Source organism: Myxine glutinosa, chromosome 1, assembly GCF_964187855.1.
Source record: "Myxine glutinosa chromosome 1, kmMyxGlut1.1, whole genome shotgun sequence".
NCBI lineage: Eukaryota > Metazoa > Chordata > Myxini > Myxiniformes > Myxinidae > Myxine > Myxine glutinosa.
This window is the reverse complement of record NC_136261.1, coordinates 81,459,449-81,478,258: the sequence shown is the minus strand read 5'-3', so window position 1 is coordinate 81,478,258 and position 18,810 is coordinate 81,459,449. Positions and strand designations below refer to the sequence as shown.

General features: G+C 44.4%; 1 protein-coding gene across 3 annotated transcripts; it reads right to left on the bottom strand.

Moving 5' to 3' along the window:
- Positions 1-13,664: 13,664 nt before the first annotated feature.
- Positions 13,665-16,653, bottom strand: LOC137411009 (uncharacterized). 3 transcript variants are annotated; one of them, XM_078773873.1, is made up of 4 exons: positions 16,563-16,653; positions 16,183-16,356; positions 15,578-15,699; positions 13,665-15,349 (listed from the first exon to the last, which is right to left on the bottom strand). In XM_078773873.1, exons 2-4 carry the CDS (start codon positions 16,207-16,209, stop codon positions 14,197-14,199), a joined length of 1,302 nt encoding a protein of 433 aa, XP_078629999.1. In that variant the 5' UTR covers positions 16,210-16,356; positions 16,563-16,653; the 3' UTR covers positions 13,665-14,196. The 3 variants fall into 3 exon arrangements, with proteins under 3 accessions (XP_078629999.1, XP_078630004.1, XP_078630008.1); XM_078773878.1 differs by having other exon boundaries at positions 15,578-15,696; XM_078773882.1 differs by lacking the exon at positions 16,183-16,356 and having other exon boundaries at positions 15,578-15,696; positions 16,402-16,617.
- Between the last annotated feature and the right edge of the window lie 2,157 nt (positions 16,654-18,810).

The window sequence follows — 18,810 nt, the reverse complement described above, 5'->3', positions numbered from 1 at the left end:
AATCTACCCCCTTGCCCCTCCCCTCCAAATCTTCCCCATCACCCCTTCCCTCCAAAACTTCCCCATCACAATCTCACCCCTCAACAAACAATCTCAACCCTCCCCTCCAAATCTTCCCCATCACCCATCTCCTTCAAATATTCCCCCTTGCCCCTCCCCTCCAAATCGTCCCCATCACCCATCCCTTTCAAATCTTCCCCCTTGCCACTCCCCTCCAAATCTTTCCCATCACCGCTTCCCTCCAAAACTTCCCCATCACCCCTCCCATCCAAATCTACCCCCTTGCCCCTCCCCTCCAAATCTTCCCCATCACCCATCTCTTTCAAATATTCCCCCTTGCCCCTCCCCTCCAAATCTTCCCCATCACCCATCCCTTTCAAATCTCCCCCCTTGCCCCTTCCCTCCTAAACTCCCCCCACACCCCTCCCCTCCGAGACTCTCCATCGCTCCTCCCCTCCTAGACTCCCCTCACCCCTCCTCCTCAAAGCGTCCTCCCCGCTTCTTCCCCCTTCCAACTTTCACCTTCATCTCCCCCAACCTTCTGCCTCACTCTTCCTCCTCCTCATATAACACCTCACTGTGCCTCACCCAATCACCATCAAACCTTTTGTCCGCCCCATTCTTCCCTTTCTCCAAGCTATTCTGAAATCTCTGACACACCTTCAACAGCTCTCACTACCTCTTCCTCCTCTTCCACATCTTACCCTACCCCCCCCCCCCTGTTCTTTTTCCGATGCTCCCCATTCCTCTTCATTAACGGTATGGACCTCAAACATCCGGGGCCTTCCCTCAAACTTGACTGATCTCTCCATACAGGTTGCTTCTGACAAACCAGACATGATCTGCTTAACAGAAACTTTCCTCCTTCATGATGTCTCTGATTCCATGTTATCTCTCCCAGGTTACTCCCTCCTCCGGTATGACAGACATCAGCCTCGTCCTGGAGGTGGGGTTGCTATCTTTATTTAAAAAAACTCTTCCTCACTCGCCCTGCACTGCCCTCTCTCCACCTCACCCCCAGGAATACCTTTGGCTACGGCTTCCCCTTCGCTCCCACCTTTTGTTCATATGTGTGTTGTATCGTCCACCAAACAGTGATGACTCCATCTACATCTCGCTGTCTGATAATATGGACCAACTTCTATCTACCCATCCCAACTCTCTCTTCCTCATATGTGGTGATTTCAATTGTCACCATGCCAGTTGGCTGGGTGTGGGTACCTCTCTCACCAGCCATGGCTCTTCAGCAAAGGACTTCTGCGACTCACTGGGACTGACACAATCTGTCAATTTCCCGACCCGGATCTCAGTCAACGGAGCATCTTCTCTTCTGGACTTGGTTATGACTAACTTCCCTGAAAATGTCTGCTGCTCTTCTTCTGCTCCAATCGACTCATCTGATCATGTGTTTGTTGAAGTGGACATCTCTCTGACCATTCTCAGAGAGCCTCCTCAGCGTCGCCGAGTCTGGCATTTCACTCAGGCCAACTGGCACAGTCTTCAAGCAGCCATCAATCATCTGGACTGGTCTCCCATCTCTACCGCCTCTGACATCAACTCATCCTGGGAATTCTTCCAAAGTAAATTGCTCTCTCTCATGCACAGATTTATCCCATCTCGTCTTCAGTTGTCATACCCTTCCTCCTGTCCATGGTACACGGATTCTTGTGGTGAGGCTGTTGCCCATAAACAACTTGCTTTCGTCTCCTGGAAAGCATATCCAACGGAAGGAAATCTCATTTCCTTTCACAAAGCCCGAAACAAGTGTGTGTCCATCCTCAGGAGAGCCAGGAATCAATATCTCTCCGTTCTCAAGACCGAACTCTCTTATCTGTCTCCCTCTTCCAAATCCTGGTGGCATCTGGTCAAATCTGTTTCTGGTGTTTGCTCCCCCTCCATCCCCTCCCTCACCTCAAACGGCTGACTCCGCACGTGAAAAAGCTGAATGCCTCAACTCTGTGTTTGCCTCTAAATCTTGTGTCCCAAACCCATCCCTCTCTGTACCCACCATACCCAGTCGTACCCAGCTGCTCCTGGACTCTGTGTCCATTCCTCCTGACAAGATGGAAAAGTTTCTGTCAACCCTCGACTCTGATTCTGCAACTGGACCTGAAGGCATCAGCCCACGGGTCCTACAATCCTGTTCTTCCGCTCTTTCACTCCCTCTCTCTGTTCTCTTCACCCTCTCTTTTGCTCAAGGTCATCTGCCATCTGCTTGGAAATCAGCCAACATCACCGCTTTGCACAAAAAAGGTGCAAAAACAGGTCCTAGCAACTACAGACCAATCAGCCTTCTCCCAATTATCAGCAAAGTCATGGAATCCATCATTGCTTCAGATATGAAATATTTCCTCTTCTCCAATGGCTTGATCTCTGATCATCAATTTGGTTTCAGACCTGGTCACTCTACTCTGGACATGCTGCTTCTGCTTTCTAAACAATGGATAGAGGTCCTCAATGCCAAACAGGAAATTAGAGCTGTCTCCCTTGACATATCACGTGCCTTCGATACGGTCTGGCACCCCGCTCTGCTCACCAAACTCTCCTCCTTTGGTATCCATGGAAATCTCTACGCATGGCTGGCGGACTTCCTCTCTAGTCGTAGTCAAGGTGTGGCCCTGAATGGGTTTCTCTCATCTCCTCTTCCTGTTCAGGCTGGAGTTCCCCAAGGCAGTGTTCTGGGCCCTGTGCTTTTTCTGGTCTTCATCAATGATCTCTCTGACTCTCTTGAAAATCCTCTCTATCTCTTTGCTGATGACTCTACTCTCTGTCGCTCCATTCCTCTTCCCTCAGATCGGCAGTCTGCTGCCTCCTCACTCTCTGCAGACCTGGACAAAATTACAGACTGGGCAAACAAGTGGAACATGTCTTTCAATCCTGACAAATCTCACACTCTTACGATGTCTCTCCGAAAAGACCGACTGGACAACCCTCCCATCCACTTTCTGAATAATCCTCTCCAAGAAGTTCTGTCACTCAAGCTTTTGGTTCTCACTATCTGCCATGATCTTTCCTGGGAAAACCACATTTCAAATCTAGCCTCCAAAGCCAGTCGCCGACTGGGCATCCTCCGTCGTGCGAAGTCCTTCCTTGGCACACCTGAGCTCCTCACCACATACAAGGCTTTCATCCGCAGCTCAATGGAATACTGCTCTCCCCTCTGGGCTGGTGTTCCTGCCTCACACCTAGCTCGTCTTCACGCTGTTGAAACCAAAGCGTTCAGAATCATTGGAATCTCCCACGATGAAGCTAACTCCAAGGGCCTTTCACTCACTCACCGCAGGCAGGTTGGTGGTCTTCCCGTCTTCTACCGACTCCTCTCTGGCCTTGCCCCCCCCAGCTCTCTCTGGGCTCTGTCCCCCAAATATTCCTACAGGTCACACAAGATCTGCCTGCAACCCTCTTATGGTTAAACTGCTAAAATCAAGACTCTCTGCTCACCTTCACTCCTTCATTCCTCTTTTCTCCCACCTCTGGAACAAACTCCCTCACTCTCTACAATCCCACTCCACCCTCCAGGTCTTTAAAACAGCTGTTCACCACCATCTCTTATCTTCCCCCATCCAAAACCTTGATATTTTCTACCTCCGCTAGTTTCACCCCAAATCCACTTTTTTGAAATACCAACTTCTGTCCTGGAAGTCCTTGGTGTCCTTGTGTTTTATACTTCTCCCACGCCCCCCCCCCCCCCTTCCCACGCCTCCTCCCCCCAAGCCCTCTCCCTCCCACACATCTCCCTGCTCTGAAATGTTATGTTTGTGTGCTTCCACTTCTCTCCCCATCTTGTCTTCCGCTCCTTCTTTTTATATATTTTGTTTGTCTGGTTGATTTGTTTGTGAATTAAATGTTAGCTCTTTCACGAGCCTCGATTCAGTATACAAAAAAAAAGGTAAAAAAAGGGCTGAATACTTTTGGAGGCCACTGTATATAGATAACGCAGGGTAAAATGATGGCGACTTTTAATTTGCCTTGGCCAACTCGGCATTTAAGCTCTCCATATTAGGGAGGTAACCATGGCACGCATTCAGCCAACTGCATCTCACAAAACATTGCCACCGTTTTTGTGTATCACGATTTACAGACGGTGAGATTCAAAGAATGCCAAATGCTTTTACAGAATCTTGCAAGTTGTCTCACGTCATGGAGCAGTGTGGGATTGACGGGATCACCATCGGCGTGGAGTTCATGTAGGGGACACCATTTACAATGCAATCTTACTATAATTCACCAAATGTCCGTCTGTCCGTTCGAAGGTACCGCAAAAACGGCTGAACCGATCGCAACGATATTTTGGGTGGGTATTCCTGGGACCCCTTGGAGTAAAATAGGCGATATTGTTTTTCCAATTTTTTCCCAATTTTACAGTTTTTCCAAACACGATGGAATAATATTTACCGATATGAACAAAGATGTGGCTTTTATTGAAATTCTACAAATACTGTTTAGATTTTGATGAGAATTACAAACTGGCCGTAAATGCAGAAGTGGACAGATTACGGCAATGCGCGGGTTTGATAGTATCCCAATACAACCGTCATTCAATCGTAATGTTTAATCGTTAATCGTGTCAATCGTTTTGTTAAAGTATCAATGGATGATTGGAATCGAGTGAATAAAACTACAATTTTGAATTCGTAATTGTATTCACCCAACCTGTACGGAACTTCACATCAGGATTTAAACATTTGTTTATGTCACGAATGTTGTTAAAAGTTTGTTATATTAATGTGTATTTGTGATTGGAGTTATGCTGTTTGGAATGAAAAAAAATGGATATCCAGTTCAAGTGAATGACGAAATGCAGTGACCGTTTTACGTTCTAAACGTGAAATTCGCGGATCACCATATGCAGATTCCCCATTGACTGGGAATGGAACACACGCACCTGTTTGTTTGCGAACGGGTACGTTTTTCATGGAAGTCCTTCACGAACTTGCTGTCCATGTCTGACGTGCAACTGAAGGTGCTACAGAAATGTGGAATGTATTGGTTTCATGCTTCAGCATTCGCTGTTTCTGCATTGTCTGTTTGCTTATGGCCTCCCACCCGTGTGTAGCACGGGTACCTCACTAGTCATTAAAATGCAAACAACACCAAAATGCGACATGGACAACTTGCATGCTTTGTCCCTGCCTGGTCACAAGTTACCTTGGCACATGACCATCTTGTCAAACCATGTCAGAGCAATAATAATTGGATAAACCTTGACATCTCCAGTTATTTTTTACTTGCACTTCGCCAAGAAAACTGTGGTCATTGATGATCATTGATGTGGCTTGGATCAAGACGACATCTTGTTGTGCAATCAAGAGTTTGGTTGACAAAAGGTCATCAGATATTGACTACCAGGAATGTGCATATAGATGTCTCCTGTTACATGTAAATACTTTGTCATTCATGTATCATGAACACTCCATGTAAACGTCAGTCCACTCCCCCCTTTTACCAACAAAAAAGAAGAAAAGTCAACGGATATGAATAATACAGTACTAGCCTGACTGCAAACTAGCAGCCATTTATTTAAAAAAGAAAACATGGCCATTTACTAGTAAGCCTGGTGTTGGCTGCGTTAAGATATTAGGGTCTTGAGTTTGAACCCCCTGTCGTGCTGTTAAAATAATACCAGGTGGGTTGATTCAGCCTGTTATCCTTCTGAGGTCGGCAAAATGAGTACCAGCTTACGGGAAACAGGGGGGCACTGCATCAGTGGCACAGCCACGCTCACAGCAGCCATAGACTGCATACAAAATAATTAATAATAATCTACTATTGGGTCACATATGGGATTGTGGGTGCAAGGGAAGAAAAGTAGGAAATGAGGGGTGGGAAAGGTGTTTTAAGGAAGCACAAAACACAGGACATTTATCATCATCATCATCATCATCATCATCATCATCATCATCATCATCATCATCATCATGGCAGTGGGTTTTAACTAAAATGCAGAAGTTGCTCAACGGCTTACAGAAGATAACAGTCCAAAAGAAGAATTGCCTCAAATAAGTCATTTTACCACATGTATTACAGCGATAACCACTATTAATAAAAGTGAGAACAGCATTACTACAAATGGGCCTAATGCCGAGTGCTGTACAGAATTTAAAGCTTGCAGATATTTACCAAAGCTAACAAGTCCACATATTCTAGGATGGCTTCAAAAATTTACTGTACTCTTTCAACATAGAAGTCTCTTGCACTTCCTCCTCGACCCACTCATCTTTCTTTGCGCGTTTCCGCAGCCTTGCTCTTCGTTCCTCCTCCGGCAGAGCTAGGATGTCAACAGGCATCTGCGTACCACACAAAAACCTTTCCGAATGCTACACTCCCAGGAATTAATTAATCACCTGATGCGTGCATTTCACAAAATTCAAACTCGGGGGAATACAAGCTTCTTTCCATGCTTTATGCGTCTATAAAAGCGAGCCCGATAATAAAATTCATTTGAAAAAAGAAATTATTTCATGCAATAACTTCTAGTGCAGAAAACATTTCAATATCGAAATCAACAAGTACCTCGGTTGACTGACACCCAAAACGTACCATCACAATGCGTTTGGGCTCGGGGTATCTAACAGTGATTGTGGAGCCATCAGACCGGACAAGTCGTAGTGGATAGAGGCGAGGGTACACCGGGCGCTTGTGCTTCACAATTGATGTGCGGTTTGAGTTGGCTCGGAAGGAAGGAGTTGCCCATTTAGGGTTCACCGATCGTAGGAAATCAAAGAAGCAAGTAGGAAGACTGAGAGTTCAAGAGGAACAAAAAGGTTGCATTATGGACGCAAGATAATCATCACAGGACAAAAAACCAACAAAAAGAAATATAATAAATATATATATTTTCATTAGTCAACAATAAAATGCAATTCCTTTTTTTTTTTTTATTGTTGATTTGTCGTCAGCACAAGCTCTTACAACTCCCATTTAAAGAATAAGACCTGTTATTTACATGGTATTATGTTTTGGGGGTAAGGGGCAGTATCTAGTTTGAGGCCTGAACCAACATTTGTATACACAAAGAATTAAGTTAAGCACCCCTACACAACGAATTAAGGTAAGCACCCCCTAATATATATTCTTTGTGTATATGTATACATTGGCATATATTCTAAGGTATGTGAGATCAAATAATGATTGGTATGACATTAGCAATTATCCATTGATGAAATTGAGTGATCAAAGTGAAAAAAAGTGATTGGTTGAGTCAGTGATCCGATCACGTGGGTCCTACACACGTTATTGACGCAAAGATCGCTAGAGGTCTTCTCAGAACAATGACTGTACGTTAGAAAACATAAACGTCATCCACACTGTCCGTGATGGACCTATAGCTCCATACTTAAATTGAGGTGAAAATATGCCTAAAATTCCCAAAAAATTTCACCTTAAATTATTCAGAATAAAATATTGAAAACGGCATGATTGTTATGTTTTTATGTGACCATAATATCACTTCTCCAGAAAATATAGCAATATCATGGGTATATTACACTGTTTTGACGACAACAAACTTGTAATGTGCGAGGTTGTAAAAAAACGGGGGGGGTGCTTAACTTAATTCTTTGTGTATATTTAGATAAATTCTATATTTTCTCTCCCTCCACAAGAGCCAGGCTCATTGAAGAACGGCTTCCCGAAAGTGATTCCAGAGACGGGAGAAGTGAGGAACAAATGAGTTTAGGCTAGCAGTCAGCCTGCATTTGGGAGGTTAACCAGAAGTGTTTTTACTGGAAGAACGCATGCATCTTAAAGTTGCTGGGTAGGGTCAGCAGACTGAGAACAGAGGGAACACCGAAGAGGCTGTAAAAACAGAGACCACCGACCCACTTGCAATGTGAGAACGTCAGACCTTTTACTTTAGCCATATCACTGGAGATTCCAATAATGTGAAGAGCTTCAAATTCCACAGAAGCCAGAAGAGACATATGTGATGATGAGGCGACAGCCCCTTAGGGGAGAGCAGTATTCCATTGAGCTGCGGACAAAGGCTTTGTAAACTGAGTAACTGATTTTCCAAGGAAATACTTGGATCGACGGAGGATTCCCAGTCTGCAGTTGCTATCGAGACCAGCTTTGCTATAGGGTTGGCCCAGGAGATGTCTTGGCTGATGGTGAGGCCTAAAGGTTCAAGAGCTCTTCCATTGGCTGGCCTTGAATATTATATAGATAGGTGGGTTAATTTGACAATGCTCCAAAAATGACAGGATGAGACAGTGAGATTTTCCAGGATTGAAGGACATGCTCCATTTATCAGACCAGCAGATTTTGATGCACCTCGACTCTGCCTAGCAGTGGGATGGGATACTGTACCACACAATGTGGAGGTGTCTGAAAAAGGAAGGGGGTTTTCCAGAGCATTGAAGAGGTCGTTTATGTAATGAGGAACAAGATTGGGCCAAACACACTGCCTGAGGAAAATGCAACCTCCACTGAGAAAGGGGAAGAGAGGTTTCCATTGATGGAAACATGTTGCCGGTGTGGGTGGATGAAGTCAGAAATCCACGAATGAAGGTGGCCTTCTATGCCACATGCAGAGAGCTTGGCAAGCAAATCAAGATGCAAGACTGTTGAATGCTCAATATATGTCCAACGATAGAGAGAGTCCTGCCCTCTTGATTGAGATTGGGGCCTTCAACCAACAGCAACTGAGAGAAGCTGAGAGAAGAACAGCAACATGTCCAGAGTAGAACAACCAAAAATATAATCCAAACCAATGGTCAGATATCAGGCTATTTGAACCCACACAAAAGACGAAGGCCAATTTAAATCAGCAAAGACTTGACATCAAGAGCAAAGATCGATCCCAGAACATACACTTGCAAATGGAAGTAAGCTCACTCGTCTATATTGGATGGGATCACTTTTTGCATTATTTTTGTAGACGGGGGTGATGCTTGCTGACGTCCAGGCCATTGGGAGGTGGCCAAAGCAGGACAGATTAATTAGGGCAGACAAAGGGAAACAAAAAATGCAGAGCAAGATTTTAGAACATGAACACTGATGCCATTGGGGCCCGTTAAATAAGTCGGGTAAGGTTGGACAGAATGTTCTCAGGTGAGGATACAGAATCCAGTAGACAGTGGGCATGAGGGTAGTAAGATGGGAAAAGAGTGGGATGGGTTGGGTACATCAGAGATGCAGGAAAACACAGAGGTTAGACATTCTGCCTTATCTGCAGTAGTGCCACCACTATGACTTGAAGGAATGACATAAGTTGTCAAAACATCTGTCCTAACCGGAAAAGGTCCTGTCGCCATACACCTCAAGGAGATGTGCGCCACTGCCTGGAAATGGGTCAACGGATCAGCTAAACGATCAGCTGTACTATGCCCTTGACTTCTCTGAACCACCTCAGGTCAAGGTGATCTCGCTTCTGAAGTGTGGCTGGAAAGAACGCCTGGTTCCGAGGTCCCCCGGTGCCCTGGTAGCATTCCTGCATGCTTGCCGGCATCGAGGCGGGACCCTGCACTAGTGCAGTTGCTAAGGGTGATCATGATGGTGCGGTGAAGTCGTTGTTGCCGCACCCACTGTCGGGTCCCAGGCAGTTGTTATCTGCCGACCTGACCCAGGCTATGGACCTCCCGCCGCTCGACTTGGTCATAGCGGTCTGGGAGGGCCTCATCGAAGGTCTTCACCTTCCAGATTGGATGGCGAAGGTCGGTCGCCTTGTGGCTTGGCAAGCAGCGGGTGATGTGACTGGATGGAGAGAGTGGCAACCCGAAACGGGGGAGGGGTCCTTACTGGACTCCCCTATCTCGGTGCGTGTTGTGTGTTATTCACTTGTGGTGGGTGACACGGGCAATAAAACTAGGACGATCTGCCATGGCGTAATGACAAAATGTTTGGGAGCCACTGGCCTAGAGGATGCATAGAATAGCCGCAGGTGGAATGCATGAGAGAAAATAGGCTTTTGTGTAAGTATTTTAGAGGAGGAATCAATTTCAGGTGCTGTGGAGATGGTAGCAAGATCTGTCCTTCAATGAGCAAGCAGATTGCAATCCCTGAAAGTTGGCATTTTGAAGTATTTAGAGGAGGAACCAATTGCAGGTGCTGTGGAGAAGGTAGCACGATCTGTCCTTCAATGAGCAAGCAGATTGCAATCCCTGAAAGTTGGCATTTTGAACTATGTGGCTCATTTATGTGGTGAAGTTGTCATTGATGTGGTTCTCCAGAGGGAAGAGCCTAGGCTATCGTAGAATAGACAAGTTAACATGTCTTGTCCACATGAGTGGAAGGGGTGCTGTGCATATTTTCCCTCCCTCCAATAAAGGGAATTAGCTGTCAGTCAGCATGTGGGAGGCGGGTCTTGAACCGCTACCATCAAGATTTGTTTGGTCTCCCAGGATAGTAAATGGTCCGCTGTGCCTGGGGTGGAAACCCCCCTGGGCCTTCATTGGTGGACTAAGAGCTGAGACTTGCTGCAGAGCAGAGCTGGAGAATAAAGGTGTGTGCCTCATGCTGAGACATCATTCCTTATTTTGGTCTCTCTCTTGTTGCACTCCAGCCTGCCCTTTCGCCTTGGGAATTCATCCCTTGAATTATATTGCCTTCAGTGTGTTTGTACAGATGTCTGTTCCCCTTCATAAGGGTAGGTTTTAAAGGCCAATCTTTTAACACGAATGTGTGCTCACCATGATCTATTTTTGAGGATAAAACAAACTCGACAAACATTTCCATAAAAGAGTAATTATGTCTCTTCTATTGGAAATGTAGACGGTGGCTTGCAAACCGAGCCTCAAGGGCGGTGTACAGAAGCGTTTTTTAAAATAACAATACATACAAGGCGCAGGTAGGTGAAATTCACAGCACGTGATGTGCAACACGCACAGAGGAAAACGAGTGTTCATTTACATCCAAATGGTGTCTAACAAATAAAGAAGACATAAGCTCACCTGACACTCGGCTGAGGCTTCAGACTTTGGCACAGTCGGTCACTAGGCTGCACCATCGAATAAACTGATCCAACCTGTCATTTTTTAATTTGCTTTTTACTAGTAATATAACAAAGCAGTCCAAAAATCTATTTAAAAACAAAATCATCTAATAAAGACGTGTAAAAATATATCTTATAAATATTTTACAAAGAAAAATGGCGTAAAGAAGGAAATACTGTGAGAGTTGTGATAATAGTAGCAGGAGAGACTGGACTACTATTTGGATGTATATGCAGAAGGCCATCAAGTAGTGCTGCGAACAACTCTAAGTCACGTACCCTATTGCGGGAAGCATGCAAAAACAGAAATTGCAATGTTGTTGTGGTCGGTGATTATAAACTACAAAGATATTGAATGGCAACTTAACCATGTCATTGTAAATGAGATGAAGGCCAGTCCTTTGACAGTATGAACGACTTGTTTATGCATTAGCATGTACAAACTCCGACAAGGTATCAGGTCGGTCAGGAAACTAGTTTATTGGCCTTAATATCGTCGGATGAGGAAGACATTATCGCTGACATCAGGAAAGATGGATCGTGTGACAATATAATTCCACATCTCAACTAAATTAGAGGAGAAACTGGTTGAGAATCCATCAAGTAGGAGCCACTACCATGGTGACTATGAGAAAATGAGGGAAATGAGTTTTGATGGAATAATAATATGAAAATAAAGCAACATCAACCATAAAGCAAGCCAAATCTGACTTGAAGAACAGGATAGCAGAGGAGGTTAAAGAAAATCCAAAAAGCTTTGGGAGCTGTGTAAAAGCGAAATAAAGACTAAAGCTGGCATTCCTGGTTCGCAGAAATCAGACAGACTCTGGGCAAGGAACAACCAGGAAAAAGCGGATGTTCTGAACACATTTTTTGGAAGTGCATACATAATAGAGGATGGAACAGAAATGCCAATGAAAGGAGCGCAGTAGAGGCTGCTCCAACTGAGATTGAATTTACAGACCGAGGTGGACAAACTTCTCGTCCAATTAGATTTCAACAAATCTCCAGGTCCAGGTGGCATGCACACAAGCGTACTAAAAGAATGTCACCAGGAAATCTGCAAAACCACTTCAAGTCGTTTTCACTCAGCTAATGAAGAAGGTCCCATAGGTGTGGAAGCAAGCTAGCAGAGTACCTATCTATCTATACATATAATAAATGTAAATATGTCAGTCAGTGTGTGTGTGTGTCTCTGTCGCTCCTCCATAACTCCAAAACCATGACACCTAGCGGACTAAAGACTTTATATAAACTGAAGTGAGACATTTAAAAGCTATTTTCACACCTTGCAAGCTCTCGCGATGACTCCCACGTGTGGGAGTCATATTGAATCGTAACAAATGACTGTCACTGGCATTCAGGGCTTGCCGTAACACCCAACTTGTAATGTTTTCATATATATATATATATATATATATATATATATATATATATATATATATATATATATATATATTATAAGAAAGTGAAGAAGCATCGCAGACTGAAAAATCAGGCAAAATACTTTCTCTGTCAGGAGCATAAACAATTGGAAAGGGCTTCACGAGCAACCCCTGGTATTGGCTTAGTGGTTAGGGTGCTGGCTTGGGATCCTAGGATCGAATCCCGGGAAGATCGCTGAATTAACGCCAAGGGAGTTGACCCAGCCTGTCATCCTTCTGAGGTCAGCAAATCGAGTACCAATTCACTGGTAATTCCCTGTGTGTCGAAAGAGGCGACCAACAGGGTTGGCGGCAGGAAGGGCATCCGGCCATAAAACATTGCTTCAAAAAGGGGACCACGGTGCCCAAAAAAGGCCAACCCCTGCTCTGCGGGGAAAAATGGCCTCTAAAGGTGGTTCATTATCAATGAGGATCCAGTGGAGTAACGAGGGACAAACAAGCATCTCTTCGAGTCCCTGACCCTAGATCCAGCAAGATCCAGTAAGAAATATTGTGGCCCTTCCAGAACCCCATGTAGTAGAAATCGTGTCGGAAAATGGAGGCTTGACATTATAGCGAAGAATTATTATTTTTTGTATACAAAGTCGAGGCTCTTGCAAGAGATAACACAGAGCACACCATAAATAGAAATACACAGGAAACATATAATAAAGGGAGCGGGAAACAAGAGAGGGAGAGAGGGAAGCACACAAGCACAACAGTGGAGAGAAGGGACATTGGTAGATCTGTGGAAGGGAGAGGGCTGGGAGAAGGGAGAAGGGAGAAGGGAGATAGGGGCATATACGGTATAAAACAAATGGACACTACTAGGTCTTTCAGGAAAGAAAACGGAATTTGGTTTTGGAAAAGGTGGATTCGGGGTGTATTAACGGGGGTAGAAAATATCAAGGCTTTGGATGGGTGAAGATGGCAGTAATTTGCAATTTGTTGAGGGTGCCGGAGATAACTCGCCTACTGTTCACACAAGACACCGTGCGTGCACCAACCGCGAGCAGACAGGACAGGCAGCTTAACGTGCACTCTATAGACGGCATACCACTAGGCACTACCACTAAAATTTCAAAGTTGTGGAAATGCTTGCTTTAAGTTATTATTTATGTCTATGGGAGCTTATGAACTCATAACTTTTGAAATTTTTTAAAAATCTCAATTAGTCTCCGAGATATTCAACTTTTAAGACTCGAATATAGCTCGTTAAGTGTACCTATTGTCTAATACATTAGTGATGTAATTGATTGTGTCCAAATTCAAGGATGATTACATAATAAATTAAAAAAATAGACATAGAGTTCAATCTGCTGCATTTATTAATGAAGACAACCATGTAAAACCATATATCAGCATTTTCGAAAATTTGTAAGGAGCATTTTGGTAATAAAATCATTGACCTTGTGTACGACCTTGACCTGGATTTCTCAAGGTCAAACCCGAGTTACGCAATAGCGATATTGCCGAAATATTGGAAACTATACATCTTTGTTCATAATATTCACAGCTACATGTACCTTATGAAGTATTTAGCATGTTTAGGTTATTAAAGTCTAATGTACAATGTTTTTAGTTGCCAAGGTTTAATTATCAGTGACCTTGACCTATATTTTTCAAGGTCAAGCATGCAAAAATGTCACTATTTTGCTCCAAACGGCACAATTTCAGAACTACACAGTATAACAGGTATAATACAGGATTGTACAGTCTATTGCTATGTCCATATACTGTCAATAATCAACAGATCAAAGATTATGTTAATATGACCTTGACCTGGTTTTGTCAAGGTCATAGGCAAACCTGAAGCTACACCTGAAATTCATGTTTCCAAAGTCAAACTGATGGTTGGTCCGTAACCCCACACACACTGCTGTAGCAATGATGCTTGCCATCGAGACTTGTGGCATCCCACGCCAAGGTACTGTTCTTGCACGACACCAAGGTGCTCCCAACTTGTAGGTCACTCAGAATACCCATCTCCCGAACGGAGCGGCAGACCGTGGAGACACTAGGCAGATCATCGAGCTGATGAGGTGTGAGAGTCCTGACGGTATGCTCCAAGACAGACGACACCCGCTCCACTGGCACCTGGCAGGCGATACACTTGTACACAGCGCTCCGCATCTGTTTGGTAAAGGTCTTGCCATCCCTGGTCTTGATCAGCACTGGTGCAGAGCATTCCTCAGCAGTCTTCTCCTCTATAGCAGCCACCTCTGTTTGCAGGTACAGTTCACTGTCTCTAGCTTTGTGCATTTCTTCATGGAGTGTCTTTACAGTCTCTCGGAGATGTGCACTGTCGGCCACTTGCTGCTTGGCTTCTTTCACTTTCTTTAGTAAGTTATGTCTCCTCAGTTTCCTTTTCCTCTCATTGTTCTTCATTTTGGCTTTTTCTTTGCGTGCTGCTTCCTTCTCCTGCTTGAGCTGCTCAAGTGTGTCCCCTGCTCCAAGTTCTTTTAGTCTTGCCAGTTCCTTCCTCACTTCTTCATACTTTCTTCTCCACATTGAACTACTCTTGGCTTTCCTGGAGAGTTGATTGTTCATTCGCTTTGGACACCATTTTGAGACTTTTTGCTTCAGTTCTTTGTTTTGACGTTGCAGGTTGTCATTTGATGTCATCAAAGTCTGATTCTTTTTTGACAGATCCACCACCTCCCTTTCCTTTTGATCCAGCCTAGATCTGACAATGTTGAAGTCTGACAGTAGACCCTGGTAGTTGAGGTGTTCAACAGTTTCTTCAAATTTTGCACACTTGGAAGCAGGAGGCCGAACAGACGATGCTGTGTTGGAGACTTTGCGCTTGACAGTGAGACGCTGTGGAAGCACAAACTCTGTTGACATGAACACCTCCAGTTTGTGCTGGCCACCCTTCCTCTTCCGCTGTTTGAAGAGTGTGGAACGCTGTGCCGCCAGCCTGCTGATTGATGCCTGCAGGCTCTCTGGGAGCAGTTCTGACGTGACGAGGTGACGTGACGAGCAAATTCCTTGTCTGAAATTATATTATTAGTCTGAGTAGGGGTTATTCCATACACTTGACATTTTGTATCTGGGAATCAGGGTTAAAATACCATGCAATCTGGTGACAACTGGAACAGCAAAATTGTAGTCACTTATTTTGTTATCAATTGTGATTATTAACCTTCCTAGTTCTTGCCAAAGATGAGTCTTGTGACAACAGACTGAATAGTGTTCAACAATTCATACTCAATGTACAAACCTGAGGTCCTCCCAGAATTGGGTACTAGACTTCCGCTGGTGGATCAGTTGACACATGACACTATTGGTCTGCTGTGCTGGCTGCACTCTGGCTAAAGCCAGACATAACAGGGAAGTGACCTGCTGGTATTAAAGATGACAAAATGAATAAAATGCATGCCATATAGTCTACACTGTAGGTGTGTGTTGAACGGCTATGTAGTAGCACGTGGTCCAAAGCACATGGTCTTGTTTACCAACAAGTGGTCACGTGATCTTTCTTGATATTAATCAAGTTTGAAAATCGGCCAAATAATGGACCCCAAAGTCATCAAAAGTTTCAATAACGAACATATTTTTATGATTAAACAAAGAAAGGGAGCGGATGGCTTGCGCTTGTGCGAGATTTCAATGGATTAGAATGACCACTGTCGGAACACATAAATCAACATGGCACCCACGGCGAGCGAAACCCGATTTTGTACCGCGGGTTTCTCCTGCTGACCATTCCCATCCACCGGCAAAAATTACACTAACAGAACCGGAAATTATTCTAGTTTATGCTGGTATTAATTGTTTTCATGCTACTTTTCAAAATATGACAGTATTTCAACAATTGTCGCCTACCCCAGTTTTCTCCCTCCCGGCAGCCATTTTCAAATCCGGATGTTTGGGGTCGGAGGCTCATGGGAGTTTGGGAGAAAGGTTTTTAAACAGTTGACTTGCACTCTATAGACGGCATACCACTGCAACGTCCTGTATGCGAAGTACCCATCAGATAATCGTGTCGGAAATCCGACCCTGAGTCAGAGAAGACATCGTGAAGGCAGTGTCAGTGTGGAATACCGTATAGTATATGAATGAGCGAAGGGCGTAGATGTGTCCTTCGCAAAGAATGAACTCAATGTTCTTTCGAATTCACCGATAACTTGAGCCGATCGGGCATTGGGTAAATTGACAAGCGCCTCAATAATGGGTACCCACACTCAGTCGTGATGCGAACCTACCGTTTAGAAACTAAAGACTGGAGTCCACCAGCCGGCCGGAACCCCAAAGCACGCCACATGGCTCTCAATCCTCATAAACTTCTGGGTTAAAGGCTTAAAGCGGAATGAATCCGCTGCGGGTTAAATCAAATCAAAAAAAACATTTACCTTTACGTCAGAACTGATTCTATTTCTTTACAGTATAAACAACCCGATAAAATTATACGTTAAACAGATAAAGGGATAGAGGGTGTAAACGTGTAAAACTTTGACTAAACACGAGCGGAAGTGCGTTTATACACCGCCTATGCTCGAGTCGTTATATATTAGAAGTGCTTAAATAATTATTCCATCATTATAACATTTTCAGAATGCAATTTATGTTGCTTGATTGAATGATTGATTTTATTTTATTATGTTCGTGAAATAATAGATAGGAATCTACATGGCACGGTCAAATGTCTAATGTACGTCCAATTTGTATATAACGCTGTATGTGTGTGGTCATGTGTATTGCATATAATAATTCCAGTAATCTCTGTCTGTACGTTTGTACGTTTGTACGTTTGTACGTTTGTCTGTGACCGCTGTTTCTCGACAACCACGGGTCCGATATACTTTTAACTTGCCAGGTATATTGCTGGGGACCCGAGGATGTGCCTTTTCAAGGTTTCATATTAATCGGACAATTACTTACCGAGCTATGTCCAAAAAACGATTCAACCAATCAGAGAGCAGCGAACGATCGCGTGTGCCGAACGTGGCGGGCACACTCTGCCTCGGATGGCACATTTGACAGCGTATTCATTTATTTCACGTTTGCAAACTATGTTGGCGCTATGTTGGCGTTAAACGATGTTTTAAAACTAATAAAAACGAATTTGCGATTCATTCGCTTTCCTGCGCGTTTGTGTACGCGATGGCGATTTCTTTACCAAACTCCGGAAGCCGTTCGCTTTGGACCGAACCATTTCATGTAAATAGAGGGGGGGGATTGTCACCACTCGCAAGCCGTTCGCTTTGGACCGAACCATTTCATGTAAATAGAGGGGGGGGATATAATTTTAGATATAGATATAGTACGGGCATGCCCTAGTTGCATATAATTATGTAGATACATGTATTGAAACATTTCCGGCGACGCTGATCTGATCAGTGGTTGTGGACATCGGACACAAGGAACTGACGTAGGAGGAGGCCATTGGCCCAGCGGCATCATACCTGCACCGTATCAACACGGCATCAATTCAATGTAGTGCATCGGCCTAGAGATTGGGCCTACAGGATAGCCTAGGCGCAGGCCTTAGATGTATGCACCTGCGCAATCTAGCCTGGTTTTGAGTCTCAATCGCCAGTTGTAAACTGTCGTCCTGCTCCTGGTGTTTCATATGCGTCACGAGGCCTCGTGTGGGCCGTCCCTTGGATGGACCTTAATAAACCGGGCGTCCCATCTGCCGACATCGGTTGGTGGACGTTAAAGATCCCACAATGTCCTTCGCGAACAGGAGGCGACCTATAACCGGCACTCTGAACAAATTACAAATTCCTTCTCTGACCTACAGGGGGCACTGCATCAGCGGCACAGGCTCTCCCAGAAAAAAAATGGTTCCAAACCCCCAGCGACGTATTTACGAAAAAAGAAGAGGCCGTCAAACTTTTAACAGAAACTCCTGCGGTCTCAGCACATTTTTAGATTTTAGCTCACCTGGAACGAAGTTCAGGGGAGCTTATGCGATGGCGCGTCGTCCGTCCGTCAGTCCTTCCGTAAACACTTGAAACCTCTTCTCCGAAACCGCTGATGGAATTGCGACCAAATTTGGCACAAATTATATTTGTTGTGAAGTGACTAAAGTTTGTTCATGGCATTAAAAACATCGTTGTCTAAGGGGGTTTTACCGGGGTTCAAAGTGGTTTCAGGTTTGATCCCCCAAAATAGGAATTTGCTTTCTTCTCAGAAACTACACACTATTTCAATGAAACCTGACCACAACCTTCACCACAGGTGATGTACCAATGTTTGTTCATGGCATTAAAAAAATTGGGGTCTTAGGAGGTATATGGGGTTGGGGGAGGAGGGGTTGCCCCCCAAAATAGTGCTTTCTTCTCAGAAACTACACACTATTTCAATGAAACCTGACCACAACCTTCACCACCCGTGATGTACCAAAGTTTGTTCAGGGCATTAAAAAAAATTGGGGTCTTAGGAGGGATATGGGGTTGGGGGAGGAGGGGTTGACCCCCAAAATAGGTATTTGCTTTGTTGTCAGAA

Excerpts from the sequence above, each read along its gene's own strand:
- LOC137411009 (XM_078773873.1), bottom strand. The coding sequence starts at position 16,209 with ATGGCTGCCGGGAGGGAGAAAACTGGG. Across the intron at positions 15,700-16,182 it reads CCGGGAGGGAGAAAACTGGG|CAGGTCACTTCCCTGTTATG; the intron begins GTAGGCGACAAT and ends CTTTAATACCAG. Across the intron at positions 15,350-15,577 it reads CAATTCTGGGAGGACCTCAG|ACAAGGAATTTGCTCGTCAC; the intron begins GTTTGTACATTG and ends ATATAATTTCAG.